The sequence below is a fragment of the Triticum aestivum genome, chromosome 4A (assembly GCF_018294505.1).
Source record: "Triticum aestivum cultivar Chinese Spring chromosome 4A, IWGSC CS RefSeq v2.1, whole genome shotgun sequence".
Lineage (NCBI taxonomy): Eukaryota > Viridiplantae > Streptophyta > Magnoliopsida > Poales > Poaceae > Triticum > Triticum aestivum.
In genome coordinates, this window is record NC_057803.1 from 110,814,993 (window position 1) to 110,834,578 (window position 19,586).

At 42.4% G+C, this 19,586-nt stretch overlaps 1 protein-coding gene across 1 annotated transcript; it reads right to left on the reverse strand.

The window, feature by feature from the left end:
• Nucleotides 1–17,715: 17,715 nt before the first annotated feature.
• Nucleotides 17,716–18,755, reverse strand: LOC123081838 (quinone-oxidoreductase QR2). The gene is made up of 2 exons (XM_044504354.1): nt 18,564–18,755; nt 17,716–18,487 (listed from the first exon to the last, which is right to left on the reverse strand). Exons 1-2 carry the CDS (start codon nt 18,584–18,586, stop codon nt 17,896–17,898), a joined length of 615 nt encoding a protein of 204 aa, XP_044360289.1. The 5' UTR covers nt 18,587–18,755; the 3' UTR covers nt 17,716–17,895.
• Nucleotides 18,756–19,586: the final 831 nt, after the last annotated feature.

Consider the following 19,586-nt stretch of genomic DNA (forward strand, 5'->3'; position numbering starts at 1 on the left):
CCCAAATTCCTAATCCAACTAGGGAAAGGGGGGAGTCCTACTCCCGGTAGGAGTAGGACTCCTCTGGCACGCCTCCTCCTAGGGCCGGCCGCACCCCCCTTGCTCCTTTATATACGAGGGCAGGGGGCACCCCAAGACACACAAGTTGATCTTCATGATCGTTCTCTTAGCCGTGTGCGGTGCCCCCCTCCACCATAATCCTCGATAATATTGTAGCGGTGCTTAGGCGAAGCCGTGCGACAGTAGAACATCAAGATCGTCACCACGCCGTCGTGCTGACGGAACTCTTCCCCGATACTTTGCTGGATCGGAGTCTGGGGATCGTCATCGAGCTGAACATGTGCTAGAACTCGGAGGTGCCGTAGTTTCGGTGCTTGATCGGTCGGGCCGTGAAGACGTACGACTACATCAACCGCGTTGTCATAACGCTTCCGCTGTCGGTCTACGAGGGTACGTAGACAACACTCTCCCCTCTCATTGCTATGCATCACCATGATCTTGCGTGTGCGTAGGATTTTTTTTGAAATTACTACGTTCCCCAACAGTGTTATCCGAGCCTAGGTTTTATGCGTTGATGTTGTGCACGAGTAGAACACAAGTGAGTTGTGGGCGATATAAGTCATACTGCTTACCAGCATGTCATACTTTGGTTCAGCGGTATTGTTGGATGAAGCGGCCCGGACCGACATTACGCGTATGCTTACGCGAGACTGGTTCTACCGACGTGCTTTGCACACAGGTGGCTGGCGAGTGTCAGTCTCTCCAACTTTAGTTGAACCGAGTGTGGCTATGCCCGGTCCTTGCGAAGGTTAAAACAGCACCAACTTGACAAACTATCGTTGTGGTTTTGATGCGTAGGTAAGAACGGTTCTTGCTAAGCCCGTAGCAGCCACGTAAAACTTGCAACAACAAAGTAGAGGACGTCTAACTTATTTTTGCAGGGCATGTTGTGATATGATATGGTCAAGACGTGATGAGATATAAGTTGTTGTATGAGATAATCATGTTTTGTTGAAGTTATCGGCAACTGGCAAAAGCCTTATGATTGTCTCTCTATTGCATAAGATGCAAGCACCAAATAATTGCTTTACTTTATCGCTATGCGATAGCAATAGTTGCAAGAGCAGTAGTTGGCGAGACGACCATGTGACGACACATTGATATAGATCAAGATGATGGAGATCATGTTGTCATGCCGGTGACGATGGAAATCATGACGATACTTTGGAGATAGAGATCAAAGGCACAAAATGATGATGGCCATATCATGTCACATATTTTGATTGCATGTGATGTTTATCTTTTATACATCTTATTTTGCTTAGTTCGATGGTAGCTTTATAAGATGATCTCTCACTAATTATCAAGGTACAAGTGTTCTCCCTGAGTATGCACCGTTGCGGAAGTTCTTCGTGCTGGGACACCACGTGATGATCGGGTGCGATAGGCTCTACGTTCAAATACAACGGGTGCAAAACAGTTGCACATGCGGAATACTCAGGTTAAACTTGATGAGCCTAGCATATAACAGATATGACCTCGGAACACGGAGACCGAAAGGTCGAGCGTGAATCATATAGTAGATATGATCAACATAGTGATGTTCACCATTGAAACTACTCCATCTCACGTGATGATCGGACATGGTTTAGTTGATTTGGATCACGTGATCACTTAGATGACTAGAGAGATGTCGGTCTAAGTGGGAGTTCTTAAGTAATATGATTAATTGAACTTTAATTTATCATGAACTTACTCCTGGTAGTATTAGCATATCTATGTTGTAGATCAATAGCTCGCGCTGTTGCTTTCATATGTTTATTTTGATATGTTCCTAGAGAAAATTGTGTTGAAAGATGTTAGTAGCAATGATGCGGATTGGATCCGTGATCTGAGGTTTATCCTCATTGCTGCACAGAAGAATTATGTCCTTGATGCACCGCTAGGTGACAGACCTATTGCAGGAGCAGATGTAGACGTTATGAACGTTTGGCTAGCTCAATATGATGACTACTTGATAGTTTAGTGCACCATGCTTAACGGCTTAGAATCGGGACTTCAAAGACGTTTTGAACGTCATGGACCATATGAGATGTTCCAGGAGTTGAAGTTAATATTTCAAGCAAATACCCGAGTTGAGAGATATGAAGTCTCCAACAAGTTCTATAGCTAAAAGATGGAGGAGAATCGCTCAACTAGTGAGCATGTGCTCAGATTGTCTGGGTACTACAATTGCTTGAATCAAGTGGGAGTTAATCTTCCAGATAAAATAGTGATTGACAGAATTCTCTAGTCACCATCACCAAGTTAGTAGAACTTCGTGATGAACTATGATATGCAAGGGATAACGGAAACGATTCCCAAGCTCTTCGTAATGCTGAAATTGACGAAGGTAGAAATCGAGAAAAACATCAAGTGTTGATGGTAGACAAGACCACTAGTTTCAAGAAAAGGGCAGAGGGAAGAAGGGGAACTTCAAGAAGAACAGCAAGCAAGTTGCTGCTCAAGTGAAGAAGCCCAAGTCTGGTCCTAAGCCTGAGACTAAGTGCTTCTACTGCAAAGGGACTGGTCACTGGAAGCGGAACTACCCCAAGTGATTGGCGGATAAGAAGGATGGCAAAGTGAACATAAGTATATTTGATATACATGTTATTGATGTGTACTTTACTAGTGTTTATAGCAACCCCTCAGTATTTGATACTAGTTCAGTTGCTAAGGTTAGTAACTCGAAACGGGAGTTGCAGAATAAACAGAGACTAGTTAAGGGTGAAGTGACGATGTGTGTTGGAAGTGGTTCCAAGATTGGTATGATCATCATCGCACACTCCGTATACTTTGGGGATTAATGTTGAACCTAAATAAGTGTTATTTGGTGTTTGCGTTGAGCATGAATATGATTCGATCATGTTTATTGTAATAAGGTTATTCATTTAAGTAAGAGAATAAATTGTTGTTCTGTTTACATGAATAAAACCTTATATGGTTACACACCCAATGAAAATAGTTCATTGGATCTTGATCATAGTGATACACATATTCATAATATTGAAACCAAAAGATGTGAAGTTAATAATGATAGTGCAACTTATTTGTGGCACTGCCGTTTAGGTCATATTGGTGTAAAGCGCATGAAGAAACTCCATGCTGATGGGATTTTGGAATCATTTGATTATGAATCACTTGGTGCTTGCGAACCATGCCTTATGGGCAAGATGACTAAAAGACTCCGTCCTCCGGAACAATGGAGCGAGCAACTGACTTATTGGAAATAATACATACTGATGTATGCGATCCGATGAGTGTTGAAGCTCGTGGCGGGTATCGTTATTTTCTGACCTTCACATATGATTTGAGCAGATATGGGTATATCTACTTGATGAAACATAAGTCTGAAACATTTGAAAAGTTCAAAGAATTTCAGAGTGAAGTGGAAAATCATCGTAAAAACAAAAATATGGTTTCTACGATCTGATCGCAGAGACAAATATTTGAGTTACGAGTTTGGTCTTCAATTAAAACTATGTGGAATAGTTTCACAAATTCGTGCCACCTGGAACACCACAGCATAATGGTGTGTCCGAACGTCATAACCGTACTTTATTGGATATAGTGCAATCTATGATGTTTCTTACAGATTTACCAATATCGTTTTGGGGTTATGCATTAAAGACAGCTGCATTCACGTTTAAAAGGGCACCATCTAAGTCACCATCTAAGTCCGTTGAGACGACACAATCTGAACTGTGGTTTGGCAAGAAACCAAAGTTGTCATTTCTTAAAGTTTGGGGTTGTGATGCTTATATGAAAAGTTTCATCCTGATAAGCTCAAACCCAAATCGGAGAAATATGTCTTCATAGGATACCCAAAGGAGACTGTTGGGTACACCTTCTATCACAGATCCGAAGGCAAGTTATTCATTGCTGAGAATGGATCCTTTCTAGAGAAGGAGTTTCTCTCGAAAGAAGTGAGTGGGAGGAAAGTAGAACTTGATGAGGTAACTGTACCTGCTCCCTTATTGGAAAGTAGTTCATCACAGAAATCTGTTCCTGTGACTACTAGACCGATTAGTGAGGAAGCTAATGATGATGATCATGTAACTTCAGATCAAGTTACTACCGAACCTCGTAGGTAAACCAGAGTGAGATGCGCACCAGAGTGGTACGGTAATCCAGTTCTAGAGGTCATGTTACTTGACCATGACGAGCCTACGAACTATGAGGAAGCGATGATGAGCCCAGATTCCGCGAAATGGCTTGAGGCCATGAAATCTGAGATGAGATCCATGTATGAGAACAAAGTATGGACTTTGATTGACTTGCCCAATGATCGGCGAGCCATTGAGATTAAATGGATCTTCAAGAGGAAGACGGACGCTGATAGTAGTGTTACTATCTACAAAGCTAGAATTGTAGCAAAAAGGTTTTCGACAAGTTCAAGGTGTTGACTACGATGAGAGTTTCTCACTCGTATCTATGCTTAAGTCTGTCCGAATCATGTTAGCAATTGCCGCATTTTATGAAATCCGGCAAATGGATAAACAAAACTGCATTCCTTAATGGATTTATTAAAGAAGAGTTGTATATGATACAACCAGAAGGTTTTGTCAATCCTAAAGGTGCTAACAAAATGTGCAAGCTCCAGCGATCCATCTATGGACTGGTGCAAGCATCTCGGAGTTGGAATATGCGCTTTGATGAGATGATCAAAGCATATAGTTTTATACAGACTTGCGGTGAAGCCTGTATTTACAAGAAAGTGAGTGGGAGCACTACAACATTTCTGATAAGTATATGTGAATGACATATTGTTGATCGGAAATAATGTAGAATTATTCTGCAAAGCATAAAGGAGTGTTTTGAAAGAAGTTTTTCAAAGAAAGACCTCGGTGAAGCTGCTTACATATTAAGCATCAAGATCTATAGAGATAGATCAAGACGCTTGATAAGTTTTTTCAATGAGTACATACCTTGACAATATTTTGAAGTAGTTCAAAAATGGAACAGTCAAAGAAAGAGTTCTTGGCTGTGTTACAAGGTGTGAAATTGAGTAAGACTCAAAGCCCGACCACGGCAGAAGATAGAAAGAGAATGAAAGTCATTCCCTATGCCTCAGCCATAGGTTCTATAAAGTATGCCATGCTGTGTACCAGATCTATTGTATACCCTACACTGTGTTAAGCAAGGGAGTACAATAGTGATCTAAGAGTAGATCACTGGACAGCGGTCAAAATTATCCTTAGTGGAATAAGGAAATATTTCTCAATTATGGAGGTGACAAAAGGTTCGTCGTAAAAAGTTACGTCGATGCAAGTTTTGACACAGATCTGGATGACTCTAAGTCTCGATCTAGATACATATTGAAAGTGGGAGCAATTAGCTAGAGTAGCTCCGTGCAGAGCATTGTAGACATAGAATTCGCAAAATACTTACGGATCTGTATGTGACAGACCCGTTGACTAAAATTATCTCACAAGCAAAACATGATCACACCTTAGTACTCTTTGGGTGTTAATCACATAAACGATGTGAACTAGATTACTGACTCTAGTAAACCCTTTGGGTATAGGTCACATGACGATGTGAACTATGGGTGTTAATCACATGGTGATGTGAACTATTAGTGTTGAATCACATGGCGATGTGAACTAGATTATTGACTCTAGTGCAAGTGGGAGACTGAAGGAAATATGCCCTAGAGGCAATAATAAAGTTATTATTTATTTCCTTATATCATGATAAATGTTTATTATTCATGCTAGAATTGTATTAACCGGAAACATAATACATGTGTGAATACATAGACAAACAGAGTGTCACTAGTATGCCTCTACTTGACTAGCTCGTTAATCGAAGATGGTTATGTTTCCTAACCATGAACAAAAGAGTTGTTATTTGATTAACGGGATCACATCATTAGAAGAATGATGTGATTGACATGACCCATTCCATTAGCTTAGCACCCGATCGTTTAGTATGTTGCTATTGCTTTCTTCATGACTTATACATGTTCCTATGACTATGAGATTATGCAACTCCCGTTTGCCGGAGGAACACTTTGTGTGCTACCAAACGTCACAACGTAACTGGGTGATTATAAAGGAGCTCTACAGGTGTCTCCAAAGGTACATGTTGGGTTGGCGTATTTCGAGATTAGGATTTGTCACTCCGATTGTCGGAGAGGTATCTCTGGGCCCTCTCGGTAATGCACATCACATAAGCCTTGCAAGCATTGCAACTAATGAGTTAGTTGTGAGATGATGTATTACGGAACGAGTAAAGAGACTTGCCGGTAACGAGATTGAACTAGGTATTAAGATACCGACGATCGAATCTCGGGCAAGTAACATACCGATGATAAAGGGAACACCGTATGTTGTTATGTGGTCTGACCGATAAATATCTTCGTAGAATATGTGGGAGCCAATATGAGCATACAGGTTCCGCTATTGGTTATTGACCGGAGACATGTCTCGGTCATGTCTACATTGTTCTCGAACCCGTAGGGTCCGCACGCTTAAGGTTTCGATGATAGTTATATTATGAGTTTATAAGTTTTGATGTACCGAAGGAGTTCGGAGTCCCGGATGAGATCGGGGACATGACGAGGAGTCTCGAAATGGTCGAGACGTAAAGATCGATATATTGGACGACTATATTCGGACATCGAAAAGGTTCCGAGTGGTTCGGGTATTTTTCGGAGTACCGGGGAGTTATGGGAATACGGGGGAAGAAGTATATGGGCCTTATTGGGCTTTAGGGAAGAGGGAGAGGCAGGCCGCGTGCCCCCCATTGACTAGTTCGAATTGGACTAGGGGGAGGGGCAGCGCCCCCTCCTTCCTTCTCTTCCCTCTTCCCCTTCCTTGTCTCCTACTCCTACTACTTGGAAGGACTCCTAGTTGGACTAGGAAAGGGGGAATCCTACTCCCGGTGGGAGTAGGACTCCCCTAGGGCACGCCATAGAGAGGGCCGGCCCTCCCCTCCTCCACTCCTTTATATACGGGGGTAGGGGGCACCCCATAGAGACACAAGTTGATCTTCGTGATCGTTTTCTTAGCCGTGTGCGGTGCCCCCCTCCACCATACTCCTCGATAATATTGTAGCGGTGCTTAGGCGAAGCCCTGCGATGGTAGAACATCAAGATCATCACCACGCCGTCGTGCTGACGGAACTCTTCCCCAACACTTTGCTGGATTGGAGTCTGGGGATCGTCATCGAGCTGAACGTGTGCTAGAACTCGGAGGTGCCGTAGTTTCGGTGCTTGATCGGTCGGGTCGCGAAGACGTACGACTACATCAACCGCGTTGTCATAACGCTTCCGCTTTCGGTCTACAAGGGTACGTAGACAACACTCTCCCCTCTCGTTGCTATGCATCACCATGATCTTGCGTGTGCGTAGGAATTTTTTTGAAATTACTACGTTCCCCAACAGTGTTACTATCTACAATGCTAGAATTGTCGCAAAAAGGTTCTCGACAAGTTCAAGGTGTTGACTATGATGAGAGTTTCTCACTCGTATCTATGCTTAAGTCTGTCCGAATCATGTTAGCAATTGCCGCATTTTATGAAATCCGGCAAATGAATAAACAAAACTGCATTCCTTAATGGATTTACTAAAGAAGAGTTGTATATGATACATCCAGAAGGTTTTGTCAATCTTAAAGGTGCTAACAAAATGTGCAAGCTCCAACGATCCATCTATGGACTGGTGCAAGCATCTCAGAGTTGGAATATGCGCTTTGATGAGATGATCAAAGCATATAGTTTTATACAGACTTGCGGTGAAGCCTGTATTTACAAGAAAGTGAGTGGGAGCACTACAGCATTTCTGATAAGTATATGTGAATGACATATTGTTGATCGGAAATAATGTAGAATTATTCTGCAAAGCATAAAGGAGTGTTTTGAAAGAAGTTTTTCAAGGAAAGACCTCGGTGAAGCTGCTTACATATTAAGCATCAAGATCTATAGAGATAGATCAAGACGCTTGATAAGTTTTTTCAATGAGTACATACCTTGACAATATTTTGAAGTAGTTCAAAAATGGAACAGTCAAAGAAAGAGTTCTTGGCTGTGTTACAAGGTGTGAAATTGAGTAAGACTCAAAGCCCGACCACGGCAGAAGATAGAAAGAGAATGAAAGTCATTCCCTATGCCTTAGCCATAGGTTCTATAAAGTATGCCATGCTGTGTACCAGATCTATTGTATACCCTACACTGTGTTAAGCAAGGGAGTACAATAGTGATCTAAGAGTAGATCATTGGATAGCGGTCAAAATTATCCTTAGTGGAATAAGGAAATATTTCTTAATTATGGAGGTGACAAAAGGTTCGTCGTAAAAAGTTACGTCGATGCAAGTTTTGACACAGATCTGGATGACTCTAAGTCTCGATCTAGATACATATTGAAAGTGGGAGCAATTAGCTAGAGTAGCTCCGTGCAGAGCATTGTAGACATAGAATTCGCAAAATACTTACGGATCTGTATGTGACAGACCCGTTGACTAAAATAATCTCACAAGCAAAACATGATCACACCTTAGTACTCTTTGGGTGTTAATCACATAAACGATGTGAACTAGATTACTGACTCCAATAAACCCTTTGGGTATAGGTACATGATGATGTGAACTATGGGTGTTAATCACATGGTGATGTGAACTATTAGTGTTGAATCACATGGCGATGTGAACTAGATTATTGACTCTAGTGCAAGTGGGAGACTGAAGGAAATATGCCCTAGAGGCAATAATAAAGTTATTATTTATTTCCTTATATCATGATAAATGTTTATTATTCATGCTAGAATTGTATTAACTGGAAACATGATACATGTGTGAATACATAGAAAAACAGAGTGTCACTAGTATGCCTCTACTTGACTAGCTCGTTAATCGAAGATGGTTATGTTTCCTAACCATGAACAAAAGAGTTGTTATTTGATTAATGGGATCACATCATTAGAAGAATGATGTGATTGACATGACCCATTCAATTAGCTTAGCACCCGATCGTTTAGTATGTTGCTATTGCTTTCTTCATGACTTATACATGTTCCTATGACTATGAGATTATGCAACTCCCATTTGCCGGCGGAACACTTTGTGTGCTACCAAACGTCACAACGTAACTGGGTGATTATAAAGGAGCTCTACAGGTGTCTCCAAAGGTACATGTTGGGTTGGCGTATTTCGAGATTAGGATCTGTCACTCCGATTGTCGGAGAGGTATCTCTGGGCCCTCTCGGTAATGCACATCACATAAGCCTTGCAAGCATTGCAACTAATGAGTTAGTTGTGAGATGGTGTGTTATGGAACGAGTAAAGAGACTTGCTGGTAACGAGATTGAACTAGGTATTAAGATACCGATGATCGAATCTCGGGCAAGTAACATACTGATGACAAAGGGAACAAAGTATGTTGTTATGCGGTCTGACCGATAAAAGATCTTCGTAGAATATGTGGGAGCCAATATGAGCATCCAGGTTCCGCTATTGTTTATTGACCAGAGACATGTCTCGGTCATGTCTACATTGTTCTCGAACCCGTAGGGTCTGCACGCTTAACGTTACGATGATAGTTTCATTATGAGTTTATATATTTTGATGTAGAGAAGTTTGTTCAGAGTCCCGGATGTGATCACGGACATGACGAGGAGTCTCGAAATGTTCGAGACATAAAGATTGATATATTGGAAGCCTATGTTTGGACATCGGAAGTGTTCCGGGTGAAATCGGCATTTTACCGGAGTACCGGGAGGTTACCGGAACCCCCCGGTAACCTAATGGGCCTAGTGGAGGAAGAGGAGAGGAGGCCTAGGGGCTGCCGCGCGCCCCTCCCCCCCCCCCCCCCCAAGTCCGAATTGGACAAAGAGGGGGGGCGGCGCCCCCCCTTTCCTTTCTTCCCTCTCCTCCTTCCCCCCAAAGTCCTAATCCAACTAGGGAAAGGGGGGAGTCCTACTCCCGGTAGGAGTAGGACTCCTCCGGCGCACCTCCTCCTAGGGCCGGCCGCACCCCCCCTCGCTCCTTTATATACGGGGGTAGGGGGCACCCCAAGACACACAAGGTGATCTTCATGATCATTCTCTTAGCCCTGTGACAGTAGAACATCAAGATCGTCACCACGCCATCGTGCTGACGGAACTCTTCCCCGATACTTTGCTGTATCGGAGTCCGGGGATCGTCATCGAGCTGAACGTGTGCTAGAACTCGGAGGTGCTGTAGTTTCGGTGCTTGATCGGTCGGGCCATGAAGACGTACGACTACATCAACCGCGTTGTCATAACGCTTCCGCTGTCGGTCTACGAGGGTACGTAGACAACACTCTCCCCTCTCGTTGCTATGCATCACCATGATCTTGCGTGTGCATAGGAATTTTTTTGAAATTACTACGTTCCCCAACAGGAAGAGCGGATTGATCACCCGTGCCCACCTTCTAATGAGAGTAACTCTTCAACTCATACATTGTTTAATTCCCCTTCGTGCTTACCGAAGGATGATTGCTATGATGACTGTTATGATCCCTATGATTCTTTTGAAATATCCCTTTTTGATGATGCTTGCTATGCTTGTGGCCAAGATGCCAATATGAATTATGCTTATGAAGATGAACTTGCTATAGTTCCCTATGTTAAACATGAAATTGTTGCTATTGCACCCATGCATGATAGTCCTATTATCTTTTTGAATTCTCCCAACTACACTATATCGGAGAAGTTTGCACTTATTAAGGATTATATTGATGGGTTGCCTTTTACCGTTGCACATGCTGATTTTGAAGAGTATAATATGCATGTGCTTGCTGCTCCTACTTGCAATTATTATGCGAGAGGAACTATATCTCCACCTCTCTATGTTTCCAACATGATAAAATTGCAAGAAACTGTTTATACTATGCATTGGCCTTTACTAGGTGTGCATGAATTGTTCTTTTATGACATGCCGATGCATATGAAGAGAGTTAGACTTCGTCATTGCTTGATATATGTTGCTTTGTGCTCACTACTAAATTACAAATCATTGTTAATTAAAATTGGCTTTGATATACCTTGGGATCCGGGTGGATTCACTACTTGAGCACTATATGCCTAGCTTAATGGCTTTAAAGAAAGCGCTGCCAGGGAGACAACCCGGAAGTTTTAGAGAGTCATTTATTTCTGTTGAGTGCTTTTATATAGTTTAAAAACAACAAAAATAAAGAGGGGAACCGAAAACTTTTTCAAAAAGGAAAGCGAAAGTGAGAAAGACAAGCATTGTTGAAGTGGGAGAGCTCCTTGAACTTTGTTCATGCTCACGGCAAATTTGTGAATCTTGATTACATAAACTTTTCAATAAAAATAATTATCCCCTTGTACAATTCCATTGTATTATAAAAATAATGTGCCAAGGTTTGCCTTTAGGATGTTTACATTTGCTTGATGGTTTGTACGGTGCAGGACAGAAACTTTGGCTGTAGTGCGCGATTTTACATTTTTAGCTGGAACGTCAAATGGTTCTGACTCTTTTTGCACTGTCTTACTATACAAATTTTTTATTTTTCCTCATTTTGGTAGATTTTTCAAGTATCATAAGTATGGTGAATGTTCAAATTATTACAGACTGTTCTGTTTTAGACAGATTCTGTTTTTGATGCATAGTTTGCTTGTTTTGATAAAACTATCGATTCATATTAGTGGATTAAGCCATGAAAAAGTTATATTACAGTAGACACAATGCAAAAACAAAATATGAATTGGTTTGCAACAGTATTTAAAGTAGTAATTTGCTTTATTATACTAATGGATCTTACCGAGTTTTCTGATGAAGTTTTGTGTGGATGAAGTGTTCGATGATTGAGAAGGTTTCGATTAAGAAGAAGGAAGAGAGGCAAGAGCTCAAGCTTGGGGATGCCCGAGGCACCCCAAGTAAATATTCAAGGAGACTCAAGCGTCTAAGCTTGGGGATGCTGGGGAGGCATCCCCTCTTTCTTCAACAATTATCGGTATGTTTTCGGATTCGTTTCATTCATGCGATATGTGCAATCTTGAAGCGTCTTTTGCATTTAGTTTTCATTTTTTCTTTTATGCACCATGCTGGTATGAGATAGTCTTTGGTTGATTTATAGAATGCTCTTTGCACTTCACTTATATCTTTTGAGTATGGCTTTATAGAATGCTTCATGTGCTTCACTTATATCATTTGAAGCTTGGATTGCATGTTTCTCTTTACATAGACAACCGCCATTTGTAGAATGCTCTTTTGCTTCACTTATATTTGTTAGAGCGTGGGCATATCTTTTGTAGAAAGAATTGAACTCTCGTGCTTCACTTATATCTATTTAGAGAGATGACAGGAACTGGTCATTCACATGGTTAGTCATAAAATCCTACATAAACTTGTAGATCGCTGAATATGATATGTTTGATTCCTTGCAATAGTTTTGCGATATAAAGATGGTGATATTAGAGTCATTCTAGTCGAGTAATTGTGAAATTGAGAAATACTTGTGTTGAGGTTTGCAAGTCCCGTAGCATGCACGTATGGTGAACCGTTATGTAACGAAGTCAGAGCATGGGGTGTTTATTGATTGTCTTCCTTATGAGTGGCGGTCGGGGACGAGCGATGGTCTTTTCCTACCAATCTATCCCCCTAGGAGCATGCGCGTAGTACTTTGTTTCGATTACTAATAGATTTTTGCAATAAGTATGTGAGTTCTTTATGACTAATGTTGAGTCCATGGATTATACGCACTCTCACCCTTCCATCATTGCTAGCCTCTCTAGTACCGCGCAACTTTCGCCGGTACCACAAACCCACCATATATCTTCCTCAGAACAGCCATCATACCTACCTATCATGGCATTTTCATAGCCATTCCGAGATATATTGCCATGCAACTTTCATCATCATCATATACATGACTTGAGCATTCATTGTCATATTGCTTTGCATGATCGTAAGATAGCTAGCATGATGTTTTCATGGCTTGTCCATTTTTTGATGTCATTGCTATGCTAGATCATTGCACATCCCGGTACGCCGCCAGAGGCATTCATATAGAGTCATATCTTTGTTCTAGATATCAAGTTGTAATCATTGAGTTGTAAATAAATAGAGGTGTGATGATCATCATTAATAAAGCATTGTCCCAAAAAAGGGCCAAATAAAAAAAGGAAAGGCCAAATAAAAAAAGAGAAAATAAATAAAAAGGGGCAATGCTACTATTCCTTTTTTCCACACTTGTGCTTCAAAATAGCACCATGTTCTTCACATAGAGAGTCTCTTGAGTTATCACTTTCATATACTAGTGGGAATTTTCATTATAGAACTTGGCTTGTATATTCCAACAATGGGCCTCCTCAAGTGCCCTAGGTCTTCGTGAGCAAGCAAGTTGGATGCACACCCACTTAGTTTCTTTTGTTGAGCTTTCATACATTTATAGCTCTAGTGCATCCGTTGCATGGCAATCCCTACTCACTCACATTGATATCTATTGATGGGCATCTCCATAGCCCGTTGATACGCCTAGTTTATGTGAGACTATCTTCTCCTTTTTTTGTCTTCTCCACATAACCCCCACCATCATATTTTATTCCACCTATAGTTCTATGTCCATGGCTCACGCTCATGTATTGCGTGAAAGTTGAAAAGGTTTGAGAACGTCAAAAGTATGAAACAATTTCTTGGCTTGTCATCAGGGTTGTGCATGATGTGAATATTTTGTGTGGTTAAGATGGAGCATAGCCAGACTATATGATTTTGTAGGGATGAGCTTTCTTTGGCTATGTAATTTCAATAAGACATAATTGCTTGGTTGGTATGCTTGAAGTATTATTGTTTTTATGTCAAAGGATAGACTATTGCCTTGAATCACTCGTGTCTTAATATTCATGCCATGATTAGACATATGATCAAGATTATGCTAGGTAGCATTCCACATCAAAAATTATTTTTTTATCATTTACCTACTCGAGGACGAGCAGGAATTAAGCTTGGGGATGTTGATACGTCTCCGTCGTATCTATAATTTTTGATTGTTCCATGCCAATATTATTCAACTTTCATATACTTTTTTGCAACTTTTTATACTATTTTTGGGACTAACATATTGATCCAGTGCCCAGTGCCAATTCCTGTTTGTTGCATGTTTTTTGTTTCTCAAAAAACCCATACCAAACGGAGTCCAAAAGGAATAAAAACTGACGGAGATTTTTTTGGAATATATATGATTTTTGGGAAGAAGAATCCACGCGAGACGATACTCGAGGGGCCCACGAGGTAGGGGGGCGCGCCCCAGTGTGTCAGGCGCGCCCCTGACCCTCGTGGCCACCCCATAAGGCGGTTGGTGCCCTTCTTTCGTCGCAAGAAAGCTAATTTCTGGATAGAGATCGTGTCAAAATTTCAGCCCAATCAGAGTTACGGATCTCCGGGAATATAAGAAACGATGAAAGGGAAGAATCTGAGAACGCAGAAACAGAGAGAGACAGAGAGATAGATCCAATCTCGGAGGGGCTCTCGCCCCTCCCACGCCATGGAGGCCATGGACCAGAAGGGAAACCCTTCTCCCACCTAGGGAGGAGGTAAAGGAAGAAGAATAAGGAGAGGGGCTCTCTCCCCCTCGCTTCCGGTGGCATCGGAGTGCCACCGGGGGCCATTATCATCACCGCGATCTACACCAACACCTCCGCCATCTTCACCAACATCTCCATCACCTTCCCCCCTCTATCTACAGCGGTCCACTCTCCCGCAACCCGTTGTACCCTCTACTTGAACATGGTGCTTTATGCTTCATATTATTATCCAATGATGTGTTGCCATCCCATGATGTCTGAGTAGATTTTCGTTGTTCTATCGGTGGTTGATGAATTGCTATGATTGATTTAATTTGCTTGTGGTTATGTTGCTGTCCTTTGGTGCCCATCATATGATTGCGCGCGTGGATCACACCCTAGGGTTAGTTGTATGTTGATAGGACTATATATTGGAGGGCAAGAGTGACAGAAGCTTCAACCTAGCATAGAAATTGATGCATATGGGATTGAAGGGGGACCAATTTATCTTAATGCTATGGTTGGGTTTTACCTTAATGAACGTTAGTAGTTGCGGATGCTTGCTAATAGTTCCAATCATAAGTGCATGGAATTCCAAGTCAGGGATGATATGCTAGCAGTGGCCTCTCCCACATAATACTTGCTATCGGTCTAGTAAAGTAGTCAATTGCTTAAGGGACAATTTCGCAACTCCTACCATCACTTTTTCACACTTGCTATATTTACTTTAGTTGCTTCTTTACCTTAACAGCCCCTAGTTTTATTTTCGTGCTCTTTACTTTCTTGCAGGCCTTTCCGAAAACACCTACAAAGTATTTCTAGTTTCATACTTGTTCTAGGTAAAGCGAACGTCAAGTGTGCGTAGAGTTGTATCGGTGGTCGATAGAACTTGAGGGAATATTTGTTCTACCTTTAGCTCGTCGTTGGGTTCGACACTCTTACTTATCGAAAATTGTTGCGATCCCCTATACTTGTGGGTTATCAACTAGCACGACTTGTGTTCTTGCGTCAGTCTAGGTACCGTCCAACAACATATTAACTATATTTACTAGGCGCAAAATGAACTGGCACCACAACAAGCAGCGGTGAACCAACCAGACGATTCACGGGCTAGAAAAGAGCACGATCAATGAGCAGGTGTGGCTTACACGCCAAGCGGCGAGAGTCATGTGTCATGGGGGTGTGCTCGACCTTTTTATGGACCCAGATGTTGGGTTGCTCTAGCCGACGAAATAAGGAGATGGGTTTCAATCATTGCTAAATATACATGATAGATACAAACACAATACAAATATAATCACTTGCATATCTTCACGGGAAACGTCTTTGTATTGATGACTACAGTTTGTCTTTTCAATTAGTTTACTTAATTGTCTCTTCAACTAGTTTACTTAACTTTCGCTTTATGTTTCAAATAGTACATTTAACTTCTCGATTGTAGTTGGTCTCTGCATTAATGGCGCAATGGATCATCTGGTATATAAAATGGTCGACGGAGTGTTGACACCATCCTTACAACTAAGTCGACACAAATTATTATTTGGTACCCTAGCTTTGCAAAAAAAAAGGGTGCATGCGTTGACACCGCCTTTAGGCTTGCATGATAATATCCTCAAAATGGCCTCAAATGAAGAAGTGTTCAACATGAACATTCTTTGTATAATTGAGACAAGCGACTTTGCTTTTGAATCATCTCAATCCAAGGTATTATGAAAACTGTACATCCAAAACAGTCAAGACCAGACCATGACAAAAATCTAGCGACTGACCCCAGACACCCATGTTTGATACATGGCACCAGTTATTCGGTCCCCCAAGGTTGTCTTGAACGAAAAGGTGGTCAACATGAAGTTTTCAGTAGCATTGGAACATAAAACATTGCTTTTATGGTCATCTCCATTTGAGTTAATATGTGACCTCCAAAGTTAAAAATACAATTGAAATTATAGACATGGTGTCATACATGTCTTTTATATGGCAAGAGCTATTTAGTACTCATGATTGCCACGGATGAAACAAGTTCAACATGAAAGTTCTTCCTCTTGTTGAGGCAAACAACTTCTCCTTTTGGGTCATTTCAATATGAGATCATATGTGGCATGTGGGTTCCAAAAACCAAGATGTTTTCTCAGACCCATATTAAAATCCGAGATTCCGAGTTAGCTTAATTTTAGAAAGATTTGGATCGGATTTGGAGTCCTTTTCTTGCATGGGAAGTCTCGTCGCCTCGTATATGTAGATGAGAGGTAGCGTCGGATTGGAACGGCACACAATCGATCAACCAACCTACCACTTTTTATCTTTACATTTTTTTATATCTTTCTCATTTTTTATTTTTTCTGTTTCTTCGTTGTTCTTTGTGTTGCAGAGCAGTGAACCTCGAGGCCCTAGGGGCAATCAAGTCGACTTAGGGCAACCCACAACCTTCGCATTCCCTTACGGGATCCCTCCCAAGTGTGTGGGTTTTGGATGCTCAAAAGTCCACCAACGTGTCTTGCGTATCACGCTCCTGACGAGGCCCCTTCGATGCCGAAAGTACACAATGATGTGTTTGTATGCGAACACAAAGTGGGGCGAGAGGTATTACAAGGTTGGGGGCACCTGCTGCAGGGCCAACGGCACATTTCGCTGCTGCAAAACCAACCTAGGCAGCAATGGTCGCGATGATAGGTGGTGCTAGGGTGGCGGCGCGAAAAATGCAAGTGGGGTGCTGCGAGCCAACGGGGCAGCACCGACAATGTGAGCAGCTAAGGTAAACGCTTCATGCGGGAGTAAGAAGTAAGAAGGGTAATTTTTCTTTGTAGGCAATGCGAGGGGAGGGAAGGACAACACATGGTGAGATCCAAGGCAACGACCGGCGATGAGGAAATCGTGTGGCCAGCGATGCGGCCAATCGCAGGCTGTGGGCACGCGGCCTATGTACCACAACCAAAAGAAACAATATATTTTGTTAACTTCTGTGCTAGTATATACTACCTTCGTCCTGTTTTATTGGTCTTGTTTGTATTTTATAGCAAAATTTGATTATAGATTTAACGAACAAAATGTAATGCATGTCACAAAAATTATATCGTTGAATTCATATTTGAACATAGCTTCCGATGATATTATTTTTGTTATATATAATTTATATTTTATTAGTTAAAATTATGATTAAAATAAGACCCTAAATATGAGGGGCTAATAAACCAAGACCGAATGCTCCACTCAGAACAAGAAATTGTATTATTTGTCCAAACAAGAAATTAAATGCAGTACAGTTAAATTGTCTAGAATTGTGTAAATCTGCTCCACTGAAAATGATGTGTCAAATCATCCTGTACTGATTGAGTACTTGATATGAATCATGGGACACGGCTCGTGATCTGAGTTCAGATGGCTTTGAGCTTCTTGGCGATGCCGGCAAAGTACTTGCCCTGGTGCGCCGCGAGGGCGAGCTCGGCATCGCTGGGCACCCTGCTGCCATCGGCTCCAGCAAAGATGCCAGCACCGTACGGGCTGCCGCCCTTGACCTCGTCCATGGCGAACATGCCGGCGCCGTGCGTGTACCCGACCGGCACGAACAGCATGCCGTGGTGCGTCAGCTGCGTCACGGCCGTGAGAGCCGTGGTCTCCTGCCCACCGCCCTGGGTGCCCGTCGCGAAGAAGACGCCCGCAGGCTTGCCCGAGAGGCTCTGCGCCTGCCAGAGGCCGCCGGTGGAGTCGAAGAAGGCCTTCATCTGCGCCGCCATCATGCCGAACCGCGTCGGGAAGCCGAACAGGATGCCGTCGGCCTCGGCCAGCTGGCTCGCCGTGATGACGGGGTGGTCCTCACGCCCCGGCGCCGCGTGCATCTTCCCGAGCACCTCCTCTGGCAGTGTCTCCGGCACCCGCCAGACGGTGACCTCCACGCCGGGGACGGAGTCGGCGCCCTTCTTCATCTCCTCCGCCAGCGTAGCGACGTGTCCCCAGGTCGAGTAGTACCTGCAGAGATAATAAGCAGAAATCAGATCAATCTGCTACCAGCCGGGGCAATAAGAATTAAGAAGAGGATCATTACACTATGTAGATCTTGGTCGCCATTGCTGATCAGCTGCGGAGTTCTCTTCCCCTTGATCTGTGTTTCTAATTTGCTCTCCTTGTTGTCGCTGTATGGCTATGGCTATGGCTGGTGAAGGAAGAAGACACGGAGGCACTGGTATTTATAGAGTACATCAAACTGATTCAATACTGTTAAGATAATCCTCCTTGCGCTGTCCTAGAAAGAGCGACTGCTAATTAAAAAATGGAGATCATTGATTATTGGGTTGAGAAATGAGTGTGGCCGGTGGAGAAAGAACCTGGACACTTCCAAAGCATCAGCTGGTTGAGCTGCGCGCGTAACCATGGCGTCCGTACTGACGTAAGCACGTCCACCGTCCTCGCAAGCTTCTTTCAAAAGAACAAATGTAGAGAAAATACTTATCTTTTCGAAAAGGGAGAAAATACTCCTTGTCCGAGAAATGATGAAAAGTGAGACACCAAATTAATATTCGTATGGTATAACTACTTCAGCATGACGCTTGCACCACGTACTATATGAATCACCAACTCATACGTGACTGTCGGAGGCTTTCCGCCGGCGGCCACCGCTCCCTCACCAACCTTGAATTTGCGTTTGATTTCTAAGTTAGAGCGACGCATCGATGATGCACACTATGCATCACAGGATAACTCCCACTATGCATAACAGGATAACTCCCTCCGTCCCATAATATAAAAATATTTTTGACACTAATATAGTGTAAAAAATGTTCTTATATTATGGGATGGAGTGAGTATGTGACGGAGAGATTGCACATTAAGTCGACTTAGCTCAGTAGTAGGCATGCTGTTGTGCATCCACATCACCTGGGTGCAATTTCTAGAATTGACATGTGATGCATTTTTTTCATTTTACCTTTTTGAGGACCAACCTTCGTATGTGATGGGATCACACATTAAGATGTTTTTTGGATATTCATAAAAATATCCATGAGGGACAAGCTTGATAGTCGGGAGAAGTGAAACTATCTCCCAATTTTGAGGACCGCGTGAGTGAACA

Bases quoted from the DNA above. Each gene is read 5' to 3' on its own strand.
- LOC123081838 (XM_044504354.1), bottom strand. From the start codon at position 18,586: ATGGCGACCAAGATCTACATAGT. The intron at 18,488-18,563 runs GTAATGATCCTC...TTATCTCTGCAG, and splicing joins GCGACCAAGATCTACATAGT to GTACTACTCGACCTGGGGAC.